At 41.8% G+C, this 26,972-nt stretch overlaps 1 protein-coding gene across 2 annotated transcripts in view; it reads right to left on the bottom strand.

Annotated features, from left to right (window-relative positions):
* The window catches only part of ZNF423 (zinc finger protein 423), a 254,995-nt gene that overhangs the window by 189,619 nt on the left and 38,404 nt on the right, over positions 1-26,972 (bottom strand). For both annotated transcript variants that reach the window (XM_087940679.1, XM_087940678.1), the window contains exon 2: positions 18,506-18,565. In XM_087940679.1, coding sequence (XP_087796805.1) covers positions 18,506-18,565 — 60 coding nt within the window. The remainder of the gene's footprint in view (positions 1-18,505; positions 18,566-26,972) is intronic.

Raw genomic sequence — 26,972 nt, forward strand, 5'->3', positions numbered from 1 at the left:
ACTCAAAATTTCCGCTACCGGTTCTCCAGAACTGGTCAGAACCTGCTGAATACCACCTCTGATCCCCTTATCTGTGTTAGGCCCATGTTATGGTGAGATGCTCATTCATTTTCTGCTATTCCTCTTTTTGCCTTGTCTTTCATTCCTTCATTCCCTTTTACTCCCTGACAAGCAACAGGTATCAAGGAAAGGAACAGAACTCTGCATAAAAATGTTCTAGTCCGGACAAGAAACCTGTAATATTATTAGCCAAAAATTGCATGCAGTCTTTAACTCACAGGGTACCCAGGAGGAAGTTAAGGAACCATTTCCAAGTTATCAATGAGCAAGCTGGCAGTTTATCATTCTTTAATAAAATTAAAAATTGAACAGATGAACTAATTGTTCCCATATTCGAGACTGGAAAGACAATTAGCATTGTTGAGCACTCAAAAACAGGACAGCAGCCAAGAAATGCGGCTTATTTCTGGAAAATGTCAAAAACCCAGGGCTACATCTTTTTACTGAGGTTGTTTAACATCAGCACTAGAAATCCAAAAAAAATTCTCAAATTTGCCCCTGCTGATCAAGCTAGAAAAAAATTTTTTTGAAACCCCCTGCCAGGTCTCACAGCATGTAAATACCCTTACGCCCAAAAGGGAAATATTAAAAAATCATTTGTAAAGACTTTTAATGTATCAAAAGACGCCACCAGGCTTAAATCAACACTACAGTTTTCAGATGCAGGAAAGCACATCTCTTTGCCATCAAGCTTCACGGGGATTGCAAAGTTTTAAAATAAAAGTCTGATTTTGAAGGCACTATCAAAAAAACCTTGTGTTTTCTTTCACAGCCTGTTTTGTGATTTCAATCAAATTAGAAAGAAAGGAAAGAAAGAAGGTCACAGGTTCGATTGCTCTGCGTTATCTTATTGTAATAATAAACTCAGTTTTTCCCCTTCCTCTGTATACTAATCACCAATCTCGTTTTGTCATATTTACTGAATGCACTTCCAAAGCTTACTTAGATTCAAATTCATCTTACTTAGATGCAAATCATGGGAGATTAAATGCCAATTCTTTCTCCTTAAAGCCAGCAGGTCCGACACAGCCAACAGTCCATAAATCTGGATGCCAACTCACTGGTTTTATCAGGTTAAAATCCATAAAATATGATCAAGTATATAAAATTAATTTAAAACAAGAACTGCCAACCACATCTCTCTTAGGTGCTAATGGAATACAGACAAGAGACCTTTCCTGAAACCCAATATTTTCCATTGCTCCCAAGCCAGCCAACCACCCCACCCCACCCCACCCCCCAAAAAACAAGATTAGCAAAATTAATTCTAGGGTTCCTGTTTTTATTATTTATTTCGAAAACAACTTTGGTGCTCAGGAATATTTTGCACGTCATCAAAGTATTTATTCACTGACTTGTTTAACTTTATTTTAAATACTGAGCTACAAGCCTATTCCAAATGCCTATTATCACTTCTAGGCTGAGATAGGCAGCACAGAAGAGGAAGGAAGGAAGGAAGGAAGGAAGGAAGGAAGGAAGGAAGGAAGGAAGGAAGGAAGGAAGGAAGGAAGGAAGGAAGGAAGGAAGGAAGGAAGGAAGGAAGGAAGGAAGGAAGGAAGGAGGGAGGTACAAAGAGGGAGGGAAGAAAGAAGGGAGGGAGGAGGGAGGGAGGGAGGAGGAAGGAAGGAAGGAAGGAAGGAAGGAAGGAAGGAAGGAAGGAAGGAAGGAAGGAAGGAAGGAAGGAAGGAAGGTCCACATCCCTGCTTCAGGATAGTGGTAGCCATGACCACGTAAGGGTTATTTTTCCCTGAACTCCTATTCTAGAAATGATTCTGTTACCCCACAGATCTTTTTAGATTTTGCCAGGATTTTCAAATATTGCCTTGTTCCAATGACAATAAAACCATCATTTATTTTTATTTGGGGGTGTGGGGAGAGAAAGATTGCAAATATTGAGAGCATTTTTTTTAAAAGTCCTTAAAAAATAAAAGCTCACAAGTTGCCATCTATTGTAAATCCAGGCTAAACAGTTAAATTGGCTACTCTCATTAACAGCAATTGTTTACCCAAGCATTTTTAATCCTTATAATCCTAACACTTATTTAAGGGACTGGCATTCTGTTTCTTTAATCTTGGATGCCACTGACAAATACCAGCTGTTCAGCTTATTATATCCTAATATTCAATGTAATATCCAAATGCCTATTTTTCTTCCAAATTACAGGAGATTAAAAATAGGTTAACAAAAACACAAAGAATATATGCCTGTGATAGGGATATTCATTCCCTACACGGGACGATGAATGTGTCCTACATCCCAATATCACAGAACAAATGACTCAAACTCTTAAAGTTTGAGATATCAAATATAATTGTTATTCCTTTTTTTTCAACAACAGTAATGGGGGAGGAAGCAAGCTTTAATACACACATACGTGTTTTGTTTTGTTTTTTTAAAAAAAGATGGTCCAGCATGCAGTTAATGGTCTGGAGCCACCTAAGACTTACAAGTTAATAGAATTGATCTCGCTGTAGCCTTGTAATGAAGAACAGTGGGATAAGGCTATATGTGAACCGTGGAAAATTGTATATTGTTACCTTCTTGTGACCTCCCAGAGCTGTGGCCATTCTAACTTCTCCAAGCTGTCATTTGTGTGATGCCGACAGCAGATGGGAGAGGAGAAGAAAGGAAGGAAAGGATAATGTTGTCTTGATCAGATAGATCTGCTCAAACTATGAATATTGAAAGGACGAGATGCGATGGATGGAAACTAATCAAAGAGAGAAGCAACTTAGAGCGAAGGATAAATTTCCTAACAGTTAGAGCAAGTAATCAGTGGAGCAGCTTGTCTCCAGAAGTTGTAAATGCTCCAACACTGGAGGTTTTTAAGAAGAGATTGGACAAGCATTTATCCGAAGCAGTATAGGACTTCCTGCCTGAGAAGAGTGTTGGACTAGAAGACCTCCAAGGTCCCTTCCAATTCTGTTATTCTAAATAGTTAAGGCTCTTGCTGTTCAGTCACTAAGTTGTATTCAACTCTTTGCAACTCAATGGACCATGCCACCATCCCTGTCCTCCCCTGTCTCCCAGAGTTTGACCAAACCCATGTTCACCATGTAGGTGACACTATTAACCATCACACCATCCTCTGCCATCTCCTTCTTCCCTTTGCCTTTAATCTTTCCCAACATCGGAGACTTTTCCAAGGAGTCCTCACTTCTCCTTTGGTGGCCAAAGTATTTGAGTTTCAGCTTCAGTATCTGCCCTTTCAAAGAACCATCAGGTGGGTTTCTTTCAGGAACTTAGGGCTCTACTAATAACATTAGAAGAGCAGGCATGATAGTTGAGATTCCAAGAATCAATAGAAAGAAACTATAAAGTGATGGTGAAATACACATGAATGGAGAAGGACCTAGGTTCCGTTCTTTATTTGAGGTTCCTTATTGGGCTAAGATTTCAAGGTGGACATCTAATACTACTTTCTTCCATTGTTCTCTATTAACAACATTCACAAGCAGGTGGGGTGAAAGACTGTGATTAATTCAAAGTAATCTAGTGAGTTTCCAGGGCAAAGCATGGACCTCAACTTGGATCTTCTCAATCAAGGTTCTACACTGAAATCATATTGGGATTAACAACTTCTCTGTGGCTCCTGGAAATTTAAGAGAAATCCAAGGACTTCAAACATGTTCCAGACAGTAACTATGTACTTCTTTCTTTACTTTATTTTGCTATCTTTACCACTGCTCCTACTTAGGGCCATCAGAGACCTCATTTTTCAGGCACACTCTTGTTGTTTCCATTGCAAGCTAAGGAATCTTCCATACAATTTCTCAAGATTGCATCAGAGGAAAATCAAGAATTACTGAAGTACCACAAAAGAGTACACAACTTTCTCAAACAATCAGGGTTGTTTTTCCACTTCAACTCATGTAGACTTCAACTTCTGGAATTCTCAATTGTATTGATAGATCTGGAAGAAGGATAATCAGTGAACTGATTTTTTTTTCACCTTTCTGCTCCATGCCTGGAGAACACACACTGGGGGTCAACTGAAAACAAAACTGCATTGAAACCAAACAGTTTTAATATGTCTCCAGAACAGCAACAAGAATGGGACTAAATAAACTTTTGGAGTTAGTGGCAAAAGGAAACCAGGCTACCAAAGAATATGATGACTGGACACCATCAAAGTTGACATCAAACAGAGCCTAGAGCAACCCAAAGAAGTAGCGCAAGATCTGAACATGTGGAGAGGCATGGGATATAGAATTGCCAAAGGTTGAACACAATTGAATCAATATCATCATCCTTATCCTTCCGAGAAAGAGTATTTACCGTGGTGAGATATTTATCATCAGATGCGGTGCTGGCTGTCAGCTTGGTTGGCTTCAAAACAGATTGTACAAATCCATGGGAGTCATTAGGATCAATGGCCAACCTTGATAGCAAGTGTGATTCTCTCTGAAGACATCTGCTGGAGATATCTGTTGGCTTCCTTACATGGTTGGGTGGCCACTGTGGGAAGTCTTTTGGGCTGGATGAACTGCGGGGGAGGGGGTGTCTGATCCTGCAGGGCACTGCTTAAGTTCCTATGTTCTTATTCCAGGTAAGTCTTGCCATTTCCTCTACACCTCACGGACTTCACCAAGAAGGGGAACTTCCATCAGTATTTGTGTCGATGACCCAACCAAGTAGACATATTCCATTCTGGTAAGGCACTGCCTCGAGTCTCCCATAAGTGGCTTAACCACCGTCTGTTGCTCTTCACAAACCTGGGTTCAGTCACACCACATTCTAAGCCACTAACTAGGCAACCCACATTTTGCCTTAGAGCAACATGGGAATCCAGTCTTCAGGGTTTAGGATGTTTACTTCTGGAATATATACTGTATTTTCTTTGAATTAGATTGCATCTGCACTCCTTGTCTCCCGGGGTCCACACATCTATTCTTCCCTCAACTCTGCTATCTTCCATTTCTGAGAATACTTAGTTTAACAAGTAGAAAGGCTCATTAAAGCTCACTAATATTTACATGTCACTCAAACCGCGAGTCACTTTATTTTCCATTACTGCTGAAATCTCCTACAGGAACCTTCATATTAAGTTTCTTTATTTTCACCACCAGTAACATGTCATTTTTAATCAGCTGTTTCTTTTCCTTTCCTTTACTGCTTAGAGAGCAGTGCTCTGTTGTGTCTTTATTGCTACTTTTTTTCCCCTTTTCACAAGGATATTGCCACACAAAAATTATCAGGATATATAGGCATCAAGTAAATTTCACACCCACTGTAACCAACTTTAACATCATTAGCTTTTAATATGTTTTACATATATATATATATATATATATATATATATATATATATATGTTTTCTGAGGTTCTCGGGTATTTATATGTGGATCTTTGGTTGTTCGGGTTTCTCCCGCGTAAGATTGATATCTAGGCAACGTTTCGATGAAGTCTCATTCATCATCTTCAGAGCTTCTGTCTCCGGCTCTGTGCTTTTCAGAGTAATGTGAGATTGCAGCTGCTTCCTCCTTTAACTGCCAGTGGGGGTGGGACTTGATTGGGTGGGGGCTTGGCTGTGTTCTGATTGGGTGGGGTGTGTTCTCATTGGTAGGGGTTTGGTTGTGTTCTGATTGGTTGGGGGTTAGCCGTGTTCTGATTGGTTGGAGGCGTGTTCTGTTCAGGTGGGGGCTTGGCTGTGCTCCGGTTAGTCTTAGTTGCTGGGGGATTTGAGCTGGTGAGTTGTGATCTTGCTGTTTGGCTTCTAGTTCGTGGTCCTGTTGCATCTTCATAGTGGGTGTCGGTTTGCTTCATGTATGGCTCGGAGGGTTTGAAGTGGGTAGTGATGCAGCTGTAGTGCAGCTTCTGGTCCATGGTCGTGTCTCATCTTCTGAGTGGGTGAGAGTCTGTTTACTACATGGGGAGTGTGGTGGTGGCATCTTGTGTGGCTCTCATGGGTGTGGGTCTGGTGTCCTTCTTCATGTTAGGTACTCGTCTGTTCATGAGGGCGGGTTTCCAAATGGCTGGAAGGCGGGAGGTGTCATCTCGTTTGTTCATGCTGTGTGGCGTTTTTCTATCTCTATGGCTTCTCTGATTATTCTGCTGTTGAAGTGTTCGGTTTTGGCGATAGTTCTGGTATTTTAAAATCAATTTCATGTCCTGTGGCTTTGAGGTGTTGGACCAGGGAAGAGGTCGTTTCTTCTTTTTGATTGAGTTCTTATGTTCTTCAATGCGTGCATTTATTCTTCTGTTAGTTTGTCCAATGTATGTGGTAGGGCAGGCAGTGCAGGGGATTTCGTATACTCCTTGGTTTTCTAATTCGATTTTGTCTTTGGGGTTTCTTAGGATGGTGGATATTTTCTGTTTGTGCAGAATGCTGTTTTGATGTTGTGTTTTGGAGGATCTTGCTGATTTTGTCTGTAGTGCCTTTTATATATGGGAGGAGGGCTTTGCCGTTTTCTTGTTCTCTGTCTTGGATTTTGGTTGGGGTTTCTTTTTGGATTAGGTGGGTAATCTTCTTTCTTTGGAATCCATGTAAACAAAATGCTTAGCCGATGAACAACACCAAAAAACCGAACTACACACTCTCACCAACGTACTTACTGCCAATGGATTCCAAAGAAAGAAGATTACCCACCTAATCCAAAAAGAAACCCCAACCAAAATCCAAGACAGAGAACAAGAAAACGGCAAAGCCCTCCTCCCATATATAAAAGGCACTACAGACAAAATCAGCAAGATCCTCCAAAAACACAACATCAAAACAGCATTCTGCACAAACAGAAAAATATCCACCATCCTAAGAAACCCCAAAGACAAAATCGAATTAGAAAACCAAGGAGTATACGAAATCCCCTGCACTGCCTGCCCTACCACATACATTGGACAAACTAACAGAAGAATAAATGCACGCATTGAAGAACATAAGAACTCAATCAAAAAAGAAGAAACGACCTCTTCCCTGGTCCAACACCTCAAAGCCACAGGACATGAAATTGATTTTAAAAATACCAGAACTATCGCCAAAACCGAACACTTCAACAGCAGAATAATCAGAGAAGCCATAGAGATAGAAAAACGCCACACAGCATGAACAAACGAGATGACACCTCCCGCCTTCCAGCCATTTGGAAACCCGCCTCATGAACAGACGAGTACCTAACATGAAGAAGGACACCAGACCCACACCCATGAGAGCCACACAAGATGCCACCACCACACTCCCATGTAGTAAACAGACTCTCACCCACTCAGAAGATGAGACACGACCATGGACCAGAAGCTGCACTACAGCTGCATCACTACCCACTTCAAACCCCTCCGAGCCATACATGAAGCAAACCGACACCCACTATGAAGATGCAACAGGACCACGAACTAGAAGCCAAACAGCAAGATCACAACTCACCAGCTCAAATCCCCAGCAACTAAGACTAACCGGAGCACAGCCAAGCCCCCACCTGAACAGAACACGCCTCCAACCAATCAGAACACGGCTAACCCCCAACCAATCAGAACACAACCAAACCCCTACCAATGAGAACACACCTCACCCAATCAGAACACAGCCAAGCCCCCACCCAATCAAGTCCCACCCCACTGGCAGTTAAAAGGAGGAAGCAGCTGCAATCTCACATTACTCTGAAAAGCACAGAGCCGGAGACAGAAGCCTGAAGATGATGAATGAGACTTCATCGAAACGTTGCCTAGATACTTCAATCTTACGCGGGAGAAACCCGAACAACCAAAGATCCATATATATATATATATATATATATATATATATATATATATATATATATATATATATATATATATATATATTTTCTGGAAGAAAGAAGGAGGGGGATAAAGGAGGATAACCTGCTTGCAGTTATTACTTCTCCTTTCCCTAAACACTTATATTAACTAAAGTGAAATGCCTTCCAAACACAAAGACAGATCTGGGAAGTAATTACAGAAATGCATTCAGGGGCAATAATTCTATATTAACTGTCAGCAGAATACATCTTCTGGAAAAGCACTTGTTATGAAGGAATTATGTATGTCACAGACAGAGGTACTGAAGGCAACTGAAAATTGCAAGGATGTATTAAACTTAACTCTCAGTCCCTCATCGGGGGTCAAATTATGTTTAATTTGTTACCTTGAAGTTGAGCCAAGATGTATAAGAACATCTGTGAAGTGATGCAAAGATGCGGACAAATTCCACCAATTTCTATTTGAGAGGTGTATATTAATTCTTTTTTTAAAAAAAATGTAAATACACCCCACCAGCAGAATGTGCACCTGTAACATTCAGTTTTGTTAGAGGAAGGAGATTTTGGGCAGAAAAGGCAGTTCTGCTTGGGGAGGGAAGGAGGAAGGAAAGGAGGAAGGGAAGGAGGAAGGAGAGGAAGGAATGGAATAGAATAGAATTCTTTTATTGGCCAAGTGTGATTGGACACACAAGGAATTTGTCTTTGGTACAGTGTACATAAAAGAAAAGATACATTCATCAAGAGTCAATAATCATAAGGTACAACACTTAATGATAGTCATAGGATACAATGAGGGAGGGAGGAAGGAAGAAAGGGAGGGAGGGAGGGAGGAGAGGAAGGAAGGAAGGAACCATATCTCCATGATTGTAGTACCTTATTAAGACTCACCCAACACATTTAGTTTTGGTCTGTCTGCATATCACATCAAGCAACAGATTGGGATTTTGAAATCATGTGTCCACTTTACTATAGTGATTAAGGTATCTGGCTAGAAGCCAGGCATCAGTGGTGGGATTCAATTTTTTTTACTACCAGTTCTGTGGGCGTGGCTTGGTGGGCATGGCAGGGGAAGGATACTATAAAATCTCCAGTCAGAGGTGGTATTTGCCGGTTCTCTGAACCAGTCAAAAGTTTCGTTACTGGTTCTCCAGAACTGGTCAGAACCTGCTGAATACCACCTCATTGTGAATTCTAGTCCTGCCTTTGGCCAAAAGCTAGTGTATGACCATGGTCCAATCACTGTCTCTCAGCCCTAGGAAGGAGGCAATGGCAAACTACTTTCAAAATTTTATCAAGAAAACTTGTTCAGACAGTTGCCGGGAGTCCATGCTTATTCAAAAGAACGTATTATCTACCTATCTACCTATCTATCCATCCATCTACCCATCTCTATCATCTGTCTGTCATCTATCTATCGTTCATCTATCTACTATCCATCCATCCTCCATCATGTCCACAGTGTTGCCTGTGTCATTTTTTTTAATGATTCTATTTTTATCTCATTCCCCAAATTAAATCAGCCTGATTTCCCAAGTTTTCAGGCCACTCCTAATCTCTTTTCTCTTCCACTGGTGGGGACTGAGAGGGGAAGTCATTTGCCTTTCGCACACCCATCCCAGTTAAACCCACCGGAACTGGAGCAAACACGGTCCTGCTACATGTCATTGACCTCATTACATCATCACAGGGTTTCCTGCTGTTTCTAGAAAAAGATGAGCTGGAACCCCAGCCTTGACTCGTCAAAAGTTGCTCGCCTCTAAGCTATTATGGGAAGTCAGAAGCAACCTTCAGCTTCCCATCCTGCATAAAGCTACCCGTTCTGGCTTAACATTGCATTGGAATCTGACCACTGAAGTCTTTCAAAATTAAAATAAACCTGCCCTGCAACTGCCACTAAGTTGGGGTGGGGGGTGGGGGGTAAATTTCCCTAAGTGTTTATCTATAAATTTGTAATTACAGGTTTTCTTTTTGTCTCTAAAGTTACAATTCCTTCTTCTCTCATCTCCCAGTGTGCAGAAAGCTTACCACTTCATCGCCATCATACAGGGTTTGCTGTTAGACTTGGCTAAACTACAACTCCCAGCATCCCTCATCACTGGCCCTGCTGGCTAGCCCTTCTGGGAGTTGTAGTTCAGGAACAACTGGGTGGACCAATCCTAGGTTAGGCACATCCATTAACTGGGCGAAGGCCTTCAACGGTGAACAGAAAGCACGCCACCTATTCCCCAGAGTGCAAAGGGTTTGGCATTAGATCTGGCTAAACTACAACTCCCAGCATCCCTCATCACTGGCCCTATTGGCTAGCCCTTCTGGGAGTTGTAGTTCAGGAACAACTGGGTGGACCAATCCTAGGTTAGGCACATCCATTAACTGGGCGAAGGCCTTCAACGGTGAACAGAAAGCACGCCACCTATTCCCCAGAGTGCAAAGGGTTTGGCTAAACTACAACTCCCAGCATCCCTCATCACTGGCCCTATTGGCTAGCCCTTCTGGGAGTTGTAGTTCAGGAACAACTGGGTGGACCAATCCTAGGTTAGGCACATCCATTAACTGGGCGAAGGCCTTCAACGGTGAACAGAAAGCACGCCACCTATTCCCCAGAGTGCAAAGGGTTTGGCATTAGATCTGGCTAAACTACAACTCCCAGCATCCCTCATCACTGGCCCTATTGGCTAGCCCTTCTGGGAGTTGTAGTTCAGCAAAAACTGGGAGGACCAGTCCTAGGTTAGACACGTCCAGAAAACACACCACTTATCCATCATAGGGTTTGGCGTTAGATTTGGCTAAACTACAACTCCCAGCATCCCTCATCACTGGCCCTATTGGCTAGCCCTTCTGGGAGTTGTAGTTCAGCAAGAACTGGGAGGACCAGTCCTAGGTTAGACACGTCCAGAAAGCACACCACTTATCCATCATAGGGTTTGGCGTTAGATTTGGCTAAACTACAACTCCCAGCATCCCTCATCACTGGCCAGGCTGGGAGTTCTAGTTCAAGAAGATCTAGGTGCACCAGTGCCAGTTTAAGCTCTCCCATTAGCTGGGCCAATGTCTTGAAGGGTGAGGGCAGCCGAGTGTTAACTGAGCAACGCTGAAAACACACAGAGACCCAAAAGGGAAACACTTGAAACAATTAATGGGGATCTCGCCAGAATTTTCATTAGTGATGTTTTTATTTGCCTGGGTGCTCCCTGCTTCTCATATTTCATCCAAAGATCCTTAATTGGGCCTCTGGTCTATGAAGTAAAGTTCCTGGAGTTTTCTTGTTCTCAAGAGGGGACCCAACCAAGGTAGGGAGAAACGAAAGCTCATAATACCCTTTTTCCAGACAGAGCTAATAGCCGCCATTTCCCACTAATGAAAATATGTTGGGGAGAAGAGAAAAAAAGGCTGCTGTTGTAATTAAACTGAAGAAGTGTTCAATTGGTGGGGGAAAGAGAAATTAAATTTATTTACATGCTGTTCTGGTGCTGATGAAGCATTAGCTATTTGGGAGGCTCCTAATTAACCTTAATTTAGTTCACATACTTTTTTTTTTTTAATCCGTCTCTCTCTCTCTCTCTCACTCTCTACATCGGGAAAACGATTGTCATTAATTATTACATACTTGCTCAATTTATATCCTGCTTTTCCAGGGAGACTAAACACTCAAGGCGGTCTATATTTTGAAGCCACCCAAAAAGGTCTATCAATAAAGGATTATGAAGACCTTCTTCTTCTTCTGGAATAAGAAAAACAAACAACCTTTACACGTTTTTTTTTTTCCAGGCCCAAATTTGGGCCTTCAGCCTTCAGTTTTGAAGTTGGGCACTGGAGATGCTGAAAATTAAGAAAGGGGGGAACAAAAACCACGCCTGAGAACTCGATTCTAAAAAGGAACCTAACAGAGAGCTTAGCTGGGAGTAGGAAGAAATTATGCAAAGATAAGTCTTTACTTTCACCCACTAAATACATTTCCTTGTTGATGTTCTCATTTCCCAATTGCTTCTTTTTTTCCAGAGATGCCAGGAAGGATCAATCCCTCCAGACTTCATCTACAGAGAAATGTTCAAAGCAGGCGACGGAAGTGAGAAAATCCCACAGTGAATTCCTTAAGTAAACTTACTCAAGGAAGGAAAAAAAACTTACGTATCCTGACATCCATTCTTTTTTTCCAATGTCTACCTTGGCTGTCTAGACCAACATTTCTCAATCTTGATGACTTTAAGATGTGTGGATTTCAATTCCCAGAATTCCCCATCCAGCATGGCCAGTTGGGAGTTGAAGTCCACACGTCTCAAAGCTTCCAAGGTTGAGAAACATTGATCTAGGCAATGTATTTTTTCCCCTCCTTTATAATTATTTAGATACATTACACATCTTCATATGGAACACACGTGCATCTGGCTGGGCACAAATATTTCTATTTTTTCCAGGGCACCATCATTTGGGTGTCACCTCCATTCATCTAAAGACCTTCTATTATTAAGATGAAATATGTTGTTTTCTCTCAATTTTTTTAAAGGATGTGTTTGGAGTTCCAGAAACTGCTTCCAATATTATCTTCTCTACCATTCAATGATTTGGCCTGTCTAATAGGCACTTCTGATTTCTGCACATTAACTGATATACAATGGAAAGCACCAGACTTTCAGAAAGGAAGCAACATTTGAAATCATTGCTTCAGTGGTGGGATTCAATTTTTTTTGCTACTGGTTCTGTGGGCGTGGCTTGATGGGCGTGGCATGGTGTGGCTTGATGGGCGTGGCTTGGTGGGGGTAGCAGGGGAAGGATACTGCAAAATCCCCATTCCATCCCCACTCCACTAACCTGCTTTCCAGCTCCGTTCTCCTGTGCAGAGCAACCAAAGAAGACCCAGCCAATCAGCTGGGACTCAATGGGAGGCAGAGAATAGATGGGGTCAGGGCCAGTTAGAGATGATATTTGCCGGTTCTCTGAACTACTCAAAATTTCCGCTTCCGGTTCTCCAGAACTGGTCAGGAGCTGCTGAATCCCACCTCTGCCTGGCTTCCTATTTTTCTCAGCTCCAAACACGCTCCCTTAACTTAAATCTAACAACAATTGAACAATGGCATTGTCACCAGCTCACATTCACAAACACCACAGAAACACAATGTTTATATATTGTTGCTTTTGAATCAAATTTATCCTAAAGAATAGAGAAAGTATTCATCCGTAGGAGAAGATCAATCTTGACTGTCATAAATTGAGGGCAATATTTGGGATACCTTGAACTGATGGGACCTTTTTGGCTGTTTTCACATACCAACTAAGCCAGGGTTGGCTTTAATTCTGATGTGTTGAGTAAGCCATCATGTCTAAGTTATGCAAAAATGAACCTGTAAATCATGAATTCGGAGCTATAGTCAAAGGTTTTATGCCCTACACTAAGCCAAAACCAGTAAAACCACAGTATAATGTATTACGAAGTGTGAATCCTGCCAACTCTGACTTCAGGAATGAAACAAATCTCAACAAACCATGGTTTAGCCAGAAATGTGCTCCAGTAATTGGAAAAACTCAACTCTTTCGCGAACTTTCGTGTTAATCCTGCTGCAATTTGTTATTCACTGGATTTCGGGAACTTCACTTCTGAAATAAGTGAATGCATATGTTGAAAGTATACAACCTTGTTCAAAAAAAATATAGTTTCAGTCCAAAAGACATCTCCTTCATTTGTCACAGAGGGATATCTTTAGCTCATGTCTATCCTAAAAAAAGAAAAGATTTGGCTGATGAAAAAATTGGAAAGAAAGTAGGTGCCAGGAGAGAGAGGGAGGGAGGGAGAGAGACCGTATATATTGCTTAATTTCTGTCCCTTCTCAAAAACTAACTCTGAAAGTTGCATCTACCAATCACAACAGTCAGAGTTCCACTTGCAATACTAATTTCCCTGCTTTTCTGTGCACATGAAGAGGATGAGCAAAAAAAAAAAAAGATGTTTCCCATCACTGTGGAATGAAAGTAGCTCATTCTTTGAGCCAGAAGCCCAGATTTGCAAAATGTGTGCTTCTCAGATTCATATTGCTTTGACCAATTAGGCATTGCCTTCCATTCTCAGCTCCCCCATTTTTTTTCCAACCCTAAATGACTCTTGCAATTATTATTCAAGGAACCCAGCAGCCCCCAAACTCAACAGGATAATCAGATAATCTCCTTTGGAAAAAATACAGACTGGATCCTTTCCTGCATGATTAAGAACTAACTGCCGGATCTCAACACTCATTTCCGAGCATTCATGACAATTGATAACCCTGAATGCGATTTCTTCATGATTCAGACTTATAAGCCATGAATTAGTATTACAGGAATCCCCTTGGATTTATAAACCATGAATTAGTGTTACGTGAATCCCGTAAACGACGGCTAATTCAGCAAACGATAGTTTGGCACAATGCTTGAATTCAGGCCATGAAGAATTTAAAAAGGGAGATTGTTACCTAATAATTCTTGTTAAATGTATTCCAGAAAGTTATCAAGAACTGACTGTGAAGAAAAATCCATCAAATAAAATTGGCTAAAATTATACCGTAGAAATTGACTCCTTCCTAGAGTGCATTGATGGAGTTGTAAACAAATTAGTGGCGAGACACAATTACTCCATCCTTTGGATGCAAAGTTTTCAGGAAATTGGGAAATCAACCCAAATGCTTGGATAATGATCGTAACTACTGCAGAAGATGAAATCACAAAAAAACAAGATGGTGGTAGTGATTATGTCAAGCTCACCTTTTTTTTTTACATCCATTGCACACAGACTGCAAATAACCATTTTGACTTTTTGGACACCAGGTGTGAATCTGACTGGGTTTTGGTTTATCGTCCAGAAAAATTGCCAATTTATAAGAAACAGATTTGCTTCATTTTACTAATTGACAGGTTGGCTTTAACAAAAAGCCTGAAAAACTAAAATACAATTTTGCTTGGACTAAGGTAATCTGAAAGTGCAGGAAATTAGTCTGGCTGCAAATGTAATAGGCCGTTTTTTGAAAAGAATGCTACAATAAAAGAAAAATGCATTCAGACAGGGTTAGATATTGCAACACGTTTTTATTCCGATAAAGTTTCTTCATTGGTGTAAATGTCCCACTGGAAAATAATATTTAATAGGGATGTTCAAAATGTTTTTACTTCTCTTAAAAACTTGGTCTCTATCTCAGTCTGGATGCATATCAAAAGCTTGTTTTTTTCCCAATATTCTTTTACTTCCTTTTTTAGTTTTAGTTTTGAGATTTTATTAGTTCACTTAAAAAATATTGTAGTCAGTTTTTATTTTGGTCAACAACCAGCTACAAACAAGAGAAATTTTTAAAAAATACAAAATAGAAAAGTGTTGTTTCAGGTTACTTCCTAGATACAAATACAAACTATAGTGACAAAGTATTACTAATACTATAACTGAATTCATAGTATGATTTCAAACCAAAACTGTCTTCACTCTTTCCACCCAAGTTGCAAAAGAAGGAAACAATCAGACCTGGTTCACATCCAAATCCCCAAATCATTATAGGGTGTTAATCAGCAGCCAACTTCTCCCATGGCATAAAGCCACAAATTGCTAAATAAGACACCATTTCCTGACTTCACATTAGTGCATTAAGTCACAACATTGCTGCTTTAGTTCTGGTTAAGGGTGATGTGTATGCTCCATTTTTAGGATATGTAGGCCATGTTTTTCAGGTAAGGTAGACAACTTCATAATTTGTCCCTCACACCTTTGGTTGGTCCATAGGAGACCATCTGGTGATGTCATCAAAATAGCTAAAAGGTTTTACCCTATTTGGAGAGGGGTGAATTTAAATGAATGGAAGGACCACTGTCTCTTTTTCCACTCTTCCTTGGTAGCTAATCATCATCTCAATGTAGATTTCTAGATGGTCCCTCAATCTTCAGCTCCTGGTTTACCAGGAAACCTGCAAATAACTGAGCCCTGAACTCTGTTTAAATCATCACTACATAGAACATAACATAATAGAGTTGGAAGAGACCCCCCAACCCTCTGCTGAGTATGTGTGTGTGTGTGTGTGTGTGTGTGTGTGTGTTTCTGAGGTTCTCGCGGGTATTTGTATGTGGAGCTTTGGTCATTCGGGTTTTCTCCCGTGTAAGATTGGAAGTATCTAGGCAACATTTCGATGAAGTCTCATTCATCATCTTCAGGCTTGTGTCTTTGGCTCTGTGCTTCTCAGAGTAATGTGAGCTTGCAGCTGCTTCTTCCTTTTAACTGCTAGAGGGTGTGTGACTTGATTGGGTGGGGGCTTGGCTGTGTTCTGCTTGGGTGTGGGTGTGTTCTGATTGGTTGGGGGTTTGGCTGTGTTCTGATTGGTTGGGGGTTTGGCCGTGTTCTGATTGGCTGGAGGACACACACACACACACACACACACACACACACACATATATATATATGGAGTTCTCCATATCCTGAAGGTGAGACAGCCACGGGATGTCAGTCTTGAATCCCCGGAGACTTCCTGTCACTTCAGCTCGCAGCTTAACCATTCAAAAGAAAAAAACATTCTGCTTTTCTGTTGGGTTTGCCCAGATATGAACTCAAAGGCAGTCAGAGGAAGTAATCTCTTACAGGCGAAAGACAATGTCCCTCTGGGGGCTTTGGAACATGAGATGAAAAGCAAAGCTTAACTCTTTTAGTACAACAGGGCTGTGTTTTTTTTTATTATTATTAAAGGTAAAACCAAAAAGGCAATCCTTTTCATCATTGTTCGGAACAATCTCCATTTCTTAAAAAGGAGCTAGGTATAGCGGGAGTTCTAAAATCTGCACGGAGGACCGTGGAGATTGCGAGAGTCCCTGCGAAGTATGGAAGATGTTGAGGTCCTCAAGAGGGGCCATCAGATGAGGAGACGAAAGGAAGCAAACGAACCTGAAAAGCCAATGCAATCCTAAATTGCATTAACAGAGGGATACAATCAAGATCAAGTGAAGTACTAATACCACACTATAAAGCTTTAGCAAGACCCTACCTAGAGTACTGCATCCAGTTTTGGTCCCCACACAATTAAAAAAAAGAGATTGAGACTCTAGAAAAAGTGCAGAAAAGAGCAACCAGGATGATTAGGAGACTGGAGACTAAAACTAAACTGACTTTCCCACCAACGTCAGCAAGCCACCGTCAGTCAACATTCATATTAGTGGTCCACAGGATTTAAAATTATGAGTTTGGTGGTCCCTGAGGTCCAAAAGGTTGGTAACCCCTGAACTAAACGACACCCCCCCCAGGTCCCTTCCAAGTCTGTTTTTCTATTCTATTCCAACTATATTAAAATTGCAATCCATAAACTGTGTGGCCCCGTAGTCAGTTTAATACCAAAAAGGAAAGGAATAAGCAGTGCAATGGGTTTGCTACATTTGTTGAGTAAAATAGCTATGGTGGAATAGACAAATGCTTCTGACAAATGCCCAGTGCTGGACTACCTGCATGCATTCCACAGCCAGCCAAGACTCATAATAAAAGTTCTAGAGAGAAAACTAAACAATATCATAAAGATTAAGTATTTCATGTTAAGGATTTCTGTGCTCTTCCCCGTTTTCTTCCCCGCTTCGTTGGATACCGTTTAATTATTTTAAATACCGACTTGAGTGATAGGGTGTGTGTTCAGAGTATTGCGGTGTAAATTCAGCGCCAGAAAAGTAAACACAGATGGCTGAGGCTTCATTTAACTTCTTTATAAATACATGAAATTAATTTTACAACACCAGTTTTAGGTTTGCTCCAACACGGAGCAAACTCAAACCGAAGCAAACATGTTACAGGTTAGGGTTAGGTTAACCAGTCAAGTAATGTAGAATTTCAATCAAAGATGGAATAACCACCTTTTGCTTTTCATTTCATGCCCTGGCCCAAACCAACATCATCCCCCCTGGCCTTTCTCTGTTGACCTCTGGGGGGGGGGAAGAAAATACTTCTGCCTGCTTAAACCACATCCTTTTGATCTGATCCATTCTGAATCATTCAAAACTAGAACCACCATCAAAGGTGTGGGGGTGTGTGGGGGGGTTGTACTTAAAATATTGTGAGTTAGCTTGTTATGTGACTCTAGTTAACTGGGTTTTATTTACCCCATGGTTAGATTAAAAATAGGTTAACATGATTTGGAAATCCAACCATCTTAAGGAAAAAGGGAGGGAGGGGAGGGAAGAAGGAAGGGAAGGAAGGAGGGAGAGAGAGGGGGGATGAGGGAAGGAGAGTGGAAGGGAGGCAAGGGAGGAAGAGAAAAGAAGGGAAAGGAAGAGGGAGGGGAAGGGAAGGGGAAGGAAGAAGGGAAAAGGAAAGGAAGAGAAAAGGAAAAGGAAAAGGAAAGGAAAGGAAAGGAAAAGGAAAAGGAAAAGGAAAAGGAAAAGGAAAAAAGGAAAAGGAAAGGAAAGGAAAGGAAAGGAAAGGAAAGGAAAGAAACCCATTGCAGTGGGATACCATAAAATATTACAGCATCAAATTCACACTTGAGTAAAGAGAAGGAGAAATCCCATTCACACCCATGATTGTATAATTACATCAGAACGAAAGCGCCATGATGCCCATGGCAACAAAAAAAAAAGCAACTTTGGAGCTGCTCTGCGTGAAAGAGTCATAACTTGGTACAGTGCACTCGGCTCCCCAGAGAACAGAACAATATTAGTCTTCGGGTTTTATTAGCCATATGGAACCAATCTAGTCACCGTGCTGGAATCGAGAGTAAAGACCAAAAATGTATCTTGTGCTGTGAGCAATTGGTTGCGCTTACCTGATTGGGTTACGGTCGGGTCCCAGTTCAGCGTAAAGTCTGATGTTTCGCCCTCTTCAACTGGAAGAAAGCAGAAAAGCTACGGTGAGGTTCAAGGAGAGAACAGGCAGGTTACAATTTTTCAAAAGAACCGTCCCAATCCACTTCACCATGCTGCTGTTTTTCATTTGAGTTTATTTTTAACAATATAAATATATAATCACATGAACAAAGAAAAGAAGTCGACCTCCCAAGGCCTAATTAATGAATCAGGAATAAAACTGATCTGCGAAGCTTTCACAACACAGGCGGTCCTGCACTTACGACGACAAGGGACCCCCGAATTTCTGTTGTTAAGTGAGAGTTATTGAGTTTTGTCCAGGGGTGGGATTCAAATTTTTTAACAACCAGTTCTGTGGGCATGGCTAGGTGGGCATGGCCATGTGATTGGGTGGGCATGGCTTGTTTTTTTTTGTAGCATCCCCCTTTTTTGCCTCCTGGGCCTCATGCTAATCTCCTGGGGGGCGTTTTTGCTCCCAGGAAAGCAAAAGAAACGGGGTGCATGGTGGGAGGGCAGCACACACACACCCCGCATGCCCCTTTTTGCCTCCTGGGCGAAGCAGTAAGACAGCGAGGGGGGTCCCGGCATAGCTGATCATCAGAACATGCGTGCGCAATAAGGACTGACTGGGAGGGGAGGAGAGGGGTGGATGGAGAGGGGCGGGGCCAGCCAGGGGCATGATTTGCCAGTTCTCCAAACTGGGCAGAATCAGAACAACCGGTTCTATAGAACCGATCTGAACCGGTAGAATCCCAACCCCTAGTTTTGTCCCATTTTAGTCACTACCGTGAATCACCGGAGTTCTGTTAAGTTAGTAACACAATTGTTAAGTGAATCTCTCACCCCCTTTGATTTTGTGCTTGTCATGAAGTCACATGACTCCGGGACATTGCAACCGTTATAAATACAAGTCAGTGGCCAACTGTCTGAATTTTGATCATAGAGTGACCATAGAGATGCTGCAACGGTTGTAAGTGTGAAAAACTTCAGAAGTCTTTTTTTTTTTTTTTGGTGCCACTGTAATTGCAAACAATGAACTATTGTAAGTCAAGGACTACCTTTAGAGCAGAGGTGGTATTCAGCAGATTCTGACCAGTTCTGGAGAACCGGTAGCGGAAATTTTGAGTAGTTTGGAGAACTGGCAAATCCCACCTCTGACTGGCCCCACCAACCTCATCTCTTCTCTGCCTCCCATTGAGTTCCAGCTGATCGGCTGGCTCTTCTTTGGTTACCCTGCACAGGAGAACGGAGCTGGAAAGCAGGTTAGTGGGGTGGGGAGGGAATGGGGATTTTACAGTATATCCTTCCCCTGCCACTCCCACCAAGCCACGCCCAGAGAACCGGTAGTAAAAAAATTTGAATCCCACCACTGCTTTAGAGTCTACAGTACCATTTGTTTCTCAGCACTACATTTTCACAAGATCTCCTAAAAAAAAGAGCCATCAATTATCCCCTTTAATTCTGGGAGACTAAATGAAGCTAAGATCTGAACTGCAACCTAGAGTACCTTCATCTCATCCGGCAAAACAAATACGTGGCCCTGAAAAATATCAATTTTTCAACTTGGATTATTGCCCAAGGTGTAGCCAAATTCAAACACTAGCCCATTGGTTTGCTTATTTTGGCTTATATTGACACAGTGTGACACGGGAAACAAGCCAGTGTGTAAGGTAACCCAAGAGCCTGTTAATACGGAACTATCTTAGGCACCTATAAATCATGGCTTAGTGAGCTGGGTGAACTCAGCAATAAAATGACAATTTATGTTCCTATCAAATGGTTACACATCAGCCAGCCTTTAGAATAAAGTATCCCCAAACCAAAACGAGACTGAATGAGTATGTATGTATGTATATCACAATGCTCATTAAGTACATTAGAAGATGTAATCTAAGATATTCGCAGTGTTGTTTTATTGAAATGCAAAAAAAATTTTTAGCTGCAGCGCTGGTGTTACAGAGGCCATCCATAGCTTCATGAGACCAACCTGCTCTTAAATGTAAGCTGCCTAAAGTTGCCTTGGCAAGATCGTTGGCACAGGATTTAATTATAAAAATAAAGAAAAATAAAATAAAATATAAAATGGAATGGAATGGAATTGAATGGAAATAGGAATGTAGAGTGAATGGAATGGAATGGAATGGAATGGAATGGAATGGAATAGAATAGAATAGAATAGAATAGAATAGAATAGAATAGAATAGAATAGAATAGAATAGAATAGAATAATGGAACAATAGAGTAGAGTAGAGCAGAGCAGAACAGAATAGAATAGAATAATGGAATAATAAAGTAGGGTAGGGTAGGGTAGGGTAGGGTACAATGGAATGGAATGGAATAGAGTAGAATGGAATGGAATAGAATAGAATAGAATAGAATAGAATAGAATAGAATAGAATAGAATAGAATAGAATAGAATAGAATTCTATCCTATCCTATCCAAACCTATTCTCTATATTCTCTATATTCTAATCTACATTCTACTTTTATTCTATTCTGTTCTGTTCTGTTCTATTCTAAATTCTATTCTATTCTATTCAATTTTTAAGGGATGGGGAAACAAGTGTTGCAATTCTTGCTTAGAATTGCAGTGAGCTAAAAAAAGAGAGAGAGAGAGGAAGGCTCTTGTGATAAAATTGAAAATTAGATGACTTAGTTCTTCCATCCAGCTGTTTCGTCATTCTATTTCAACATCTGCTCCGGCTTAAAACCCAGACACAACAAATAGAATTGTGCACAAACACACAAGGACTGGATCACAGAACCTCCATCCCTCTGGAGGTTAAATAATCTTGCTTTCATGATCTTCAATGTCTTTGTAAACTTGCTGTTACAAGAGCCAGGATGTTCATCAGTCCCAGAACATTACTATTACGTCTGAATCATCTTCAGATATTTACGATTAAACCCATTCAGACGATCACCAACTTCAAGGAGAACATTTAAAATCCAGCAGCAAATTAAGATGATGGAGAAAGCAAACAGGGGGATACTTCAATAATCTTGAAGTCAACATTACAGGTAGTCCTCAAATGACGACTGCAATTGAGCCCAAAATTTCTGTTGTTAGGTGGGACATTTGTTAAGTGAACTTTACCCCATCTTACGACCTTTTTTGCTGCCATTGTTAAGTGAATCACTGCAGTTGATAAATTAGTAAGCCAGTTGAAGTGAATCTGGCTTCCCCGTTGACTTTGCTTGGTTGCAAAAGGGAATCACATGATCTTGAGCCCTAGCAACTGTCATAAATACGAGTCAGTTGCCAAGCACCTGAATTTTGACCACATGATCATGAGGAAGCTGGAAAGGTCGTAACTGTGAAAAACGGTTGTAAGTCACTTTTTTCAGTGTCATAACTTTGAACTAAGCAAAACTGTTGTTAAGTTGAGGGCTACTTATTATTATTATTATTATTATTATTATTATTATTATTATTATTATTATTATTATTATTATTATTATTGACTCCTGAAAACAATATTGGTTTTCTTTTACAAGAAGTTTGAACCATGAAAACAAAATTGTGAATGTCTCCTTTGTAATGTATGATATGCTAGGAGTCTAATTATGGGGATCATAAAAGAAGAGCTACCATCCTTTCCCCCAATGAACGTGATAGATTGCAAAACCAGACTAGTTGCCCTAAATGTTTATTGTACTGCACTTTCCTGAAAAGTTGTGAAGTAGTTATCTGAGAGAGAGTTACTAACCTGTATTATTATCTAGAAATGGAAACGTGAGAACATACTCAAATGCCTTTGGCTCCGGGGTGGGCTACTGGGGGCTTGCAGGCATTCGGGAGAGTCCCTAACTAAGATTCTGTGCAGTTTGGAGAACCCCCAAATCCCACTCCTGGCTGGCCCCGCCCACCCCGCCCCACCCCTCCCAGGTGTCTCCATGCGGCCCGTTTTGGATTCAGGTAAGTGGAGGGCGTGCAGGGAGGCTCGGGGAGGGTGAAAAACGGGCCTCCCAGAAGTTCAGGAAGGCCGGAAATCAGCCCATTTCTGGCTTCCAGAGAGACTCAGGAGCCCGGGGAGGTTGCTTTCTCCCTCCCAGGGGCTCGAGCAAAGCCTCCGGAGTCTGGGGTGGGCAAAACTGCACCCCCTGCCATGCTGCAGGAGGCCGATGAGGCCACGCCCACCATGGCCACACCCACTCAGCAACCGAGCAGCGATCCCATTGCTAAAATTTTTGAAGCCCACCCTTGCTTAGGCTAAATCACACTGTAGAACCTGCTCTCTCTCAAACTGAATCTTGCTCATCACTGGATCTTTCATGCTCAACTGGAAATGTACGGATAGCCCACTGTACGTGTGTGGCACGGGTTCCACCAATGAGGCCTTCCCTCCCTCTATGAAGCAATGAAGAGGACAAGTCTTTCCCAACCCATTATACCCTCCAAACAGGTCAATAGGGCCGTTGAGGGTCAACAGTTGGCCAACTGGAAGACACGGATGTTGCATTCCTCCAACTATTTTTTTTCAGGCTCTTAAATCTCCATCGGGGAGGTCTCCTCCCGAGCTCAAACTTTGTCTCTTTTTTGAGGAAAAGAAAAGAGCAGCAAGCTGGCATCTTCCAAAATTTCGTTGCAAGACTCAGTGGGAGCCAAGGCCTCCTGCCAGAGTGCTGTCTTTTAATAGGGTTATTATACATTACCCTTTTCATCGCTGGGTTACCCTATGAAAGAGGTGGGAGGCACTAGAATGGTTGCACAAGTTTTTTTTTCGGCTTGTACACAGGCTAAATTCGTGCAGATTCCTGAACTGGTATTTTTTTTTTCCCCCCCTCCCAAGTCCTAATGAGGCCATTATTGTTCTGCTGGCAACAAGGAAAGAGAGTAAGAATGAAATGGTAGGGAACAGGAGGGGGTACATGGAAACGGGGAAGAGAATGTACCATTAATTTAGGTTAAATGAAGGAGGGAGAAGTACGGGAAGGGAGGAACTCAACGAGGAAGCAACTGTGATTGGGTTTACACACCACTACACCATAATACGGCATGGCTTGGGGCTTTAAATGCCATGCTCTATAAAGCAGGCTTTGTCATTTTGAATAAGGTGAAACCAATCGTTGTGGTAGTTCCGAGAAGTAATTTCTTAGACCAGGCTAGAAACTGGGAGGCTGGGAGTTCTAGTCCTGCCTTGGGCCTAAAAGCCAGCTGGGTGACTTTGGGGCCAATCACCAGGAGACAGTGAATTCTAGTCCTGCCTTAGCCCTGAAAACCAGCTGGGTGACTTTGGGCCAGTCATTCACCCACACTTCACAGAGTTGTTATTGTTGGAAGGAAGGAAGGAAGGAAGGAAGGAAGGAAGGAAGGAAGGAAGGAAGGAAGGAGGGAGGGAGGGAGGGAGGGAGGGAAGGAAGGAAGGAAGGAAGGAAGGAAGGGGGGAGGGAGGGAGGGAGGGGCGGAAGGAAGGAAGGAAGGAAGGAAGGAAGGAAGGAAGGAAGGAAGGAAAGAAGGGTATTAGAAATGTTCCCTGCCTTGAATTGTTTATAATAAAACTATAAAGGTGGGATATAACCTTTAGCACCCACAACTTCCAGAGGCAAGTCTGATTAATTGTTTTCACAGTCAGAAAATTTCTCCTTAGATCTAGGTTGCTTCTCTCCTTGATTAGTTTCCATCCATTGCTTCTTGTCCTGCCTTCAGGTGCATTGGAGAATAGCTTGACTCCCTCTTCTTTTTTGGGGTGGTCCCTTAGAATGAGGTCGCACAAATCAATAAATGTACCCACACTCAACTTAGATGTGTCCTGCAATGATTTTGAAAAGGCACCTGGACACAAAGACCGTCTCCCTTTTGACAAAGGACTACATGCAAAACCCATAGGCATTTCTTTATCTGCACTGTAGTATATCAGTTCAGAAAAGAAGCGTTCATTAATTATTCCTTTCCCAAAATAAAATTCCCTTCAATTTTCCAAGCCAGTTCCTTTCAATTGAACATCTATTGGTGCTAAGAGAAGAGTTTTGGGCTGACAAAGAGCATAGTAGGCTTATGCAGACAGACACATACACAAGCCACAGCGCTAATATTCCCTCTGCTATCCTAATTTTATGCTACTATCTCCCAAGATAAAAATATACATATTCTTGTTAAAGGGGAAAAAAAACATTGTATAATATACATTTGCGCTGATTATGTCTTCTGCTTCCTAAGTCTCGTTTTTAAATAAGAACAGCCGCCAAAAAAAAATTTTTTTAAAAAAAATCAACTTAGCATTTAATACAGGCTTTTAAGTATTAGGAAAGGAAGAAAAAATAGGCATGTATGCGGCTCATATAAATACTGATATACTCCAAGGAGAGTTGACCACAGCAATTAGGGAATAAAAAGAAAAGGAAGGATGGATTAAAAGCAAAATGGTTTCTGGAAAGCAGCCTATTTCGGGAAAGTGTCTATGAATGGTCTTCTGGACCATTCATGGTGGGTCAGCTAGGGAATTGTGGTCTAAGCCCAGATCACAGTTTTGAGACTCAGGAATTTGCCAAAGGATCACGCCCATGTCTTAAAATGGCACACAGGGGACTGTTAAGAGAGCCAGCGAGCTACATCAAGAATGTGCAGGTCCCACCTGGGGTTATACAGTAGGTTGAGATTGGGTTGAATTTAGAGGAGATTCCTGTTTTGAAAGCAAATCTATCTTCCAAAATAAGATAGATAGATAGATAGATAGATAGATAGATAGATAGATAGATAGATAGATAGATAGATGATAGATAGATATAGATAGATAGATAGATAGATAGATAGATAGATGATAGATAGATAGATAGATAGATAGATAGATAGATAGATAGATAGATAGATAGATGATAGATAGACAGACAGACACATATTCTCGTTAAAGGAGAAAACATTGTGCAATGTGTGCAATGCATAATATGTTAACTGTGGAAACATCATAGGGAGATACCAATTGGTTTAAGGTAAAAGAAAGGAGCGCTACCAAGTTGCGTTCTCTACCAGTGGTGTGTTTCAAATATTTTTTTACCACCGGTTCGGTGGGTGTGGCTTGGTGGGCAGGCACGCATGCGCCAAACGCACACTTTGCTCAGGCGCAGAGGCGTTTTGAGTCGCCTCCTGCAATCCTGCAGTCTCCCTGATGCTTCAACAGCTGCTGCAGTGCAATTGCTGCTGCACTTCAAAAGAAGGACATAAAGGTGAGTAGGGGAGCCCAGGTGGGCAGGTGGGCCCAACACAGAGAGTCAGAGAGAACCGGTTCGGTCTCCACTGCTCATCGCCACTACCGGCCCGGTTCTACCAGTAGAATACCACCACCGTTCTCTACCCACTCTTATTCAACCTGTGTGCCAAATGGTCACGAAGAAGCCAGATCTTGAAGAATCAAAAACTGGGGTAAAGATTGGGGGAAGAAACATCAATTAGCTTTGATATGCTAACAAGAGAATACTCTCATTTCAGAGTTCAAAGAACGGGCCCATAGAATCATCAAGAGTCAGACTTGACTGAATGACTAACATCATCAATGCCGTCACTTCTTTTGAGGGAGAAAATCCTTTTCAAGTGTTGAGAATACTTCAGGCCTATCTTCTCAAGTCTTTCCACTGCCACCACCCCAAAAAGAAAAAGAAATAAAGGAAAGGAGCATCGTTTTGGACCCATTCTCTCTGGGGGAACCACGACAGAAAAAGTGGTGGGCTATCATTTTTATGTTCCTCTCCTGAATCTTTTTTTTTCTCTCCCTCTTTCAGAGATAATATCAACCGCTTCAAAGTGGGACAGCCAACTTCAATCCATGGCCTAAACCGAGGGTCTCCAAACTTGGCAAGTTTAAGCCTTGTGGACTTCAACTCCCAGAATTCCTGAGCTAACAGGACTGGAGGAGGAATTCTGGGAATTGAAGTCCACAAGGCTTAAAGCTGCCAAGTTGGAAGACCCCTGGCCTAGACATTGGCATTTGAACATGGGTCTTTTTAGCGTTTATGTTTTATCGTGCTTTACTAATCTAGGTCAGGAGTGTCAGACTTGATTTCATTGAGGGCCACATCAGGGTTGTGTGGTGGGTGTGGCCAGCTCAATGTCACTCATGTCAGGGGTGTCTGTGGTGGCCCCAGCCCTCTGCTAGCGAAAATGGGCTCCCGAGCTCAGTTTTCAGCTGCAATGGCCTCCTGAAACCCTCTGCCAGTGAAAAAGGAACTCGGGGAGGCCACACGTGACCCTCCCAAGTTCCGTTTTCACTGGCAGACGCACCATGGGCCAGTCCTTTGCTGTTTCCAGGGAGATCTAAGCACCCTGGGGGCCGAATCTGGCCCCCGGGCCTTGAGTTTGACACCAGTGATCTAGGTGAAATGCCGTACGCTAAACGAGTAAGTAAACCAACAATGGTCATAGGATCATCTGTAGTTTGTCATGTAATTGTGTGTCTACAAAGCACTGGGAAGCATTAAACGACGCATAGGCTC

This window comes from Pseudonaja textilis, chromosome 11 (genome assembly GCF_049901715.1).
Source record: "Pseudonaja textilis isolate UNSWEBS1 chromosome 11, rPseTex1.2, whole genome shotgun sequence".
NCBI lineage: Eukaryota > Metazoa > Chordata > Lepidosauria > Squamata > Elapidae > Pseudonaja > Pseudonaja textilis.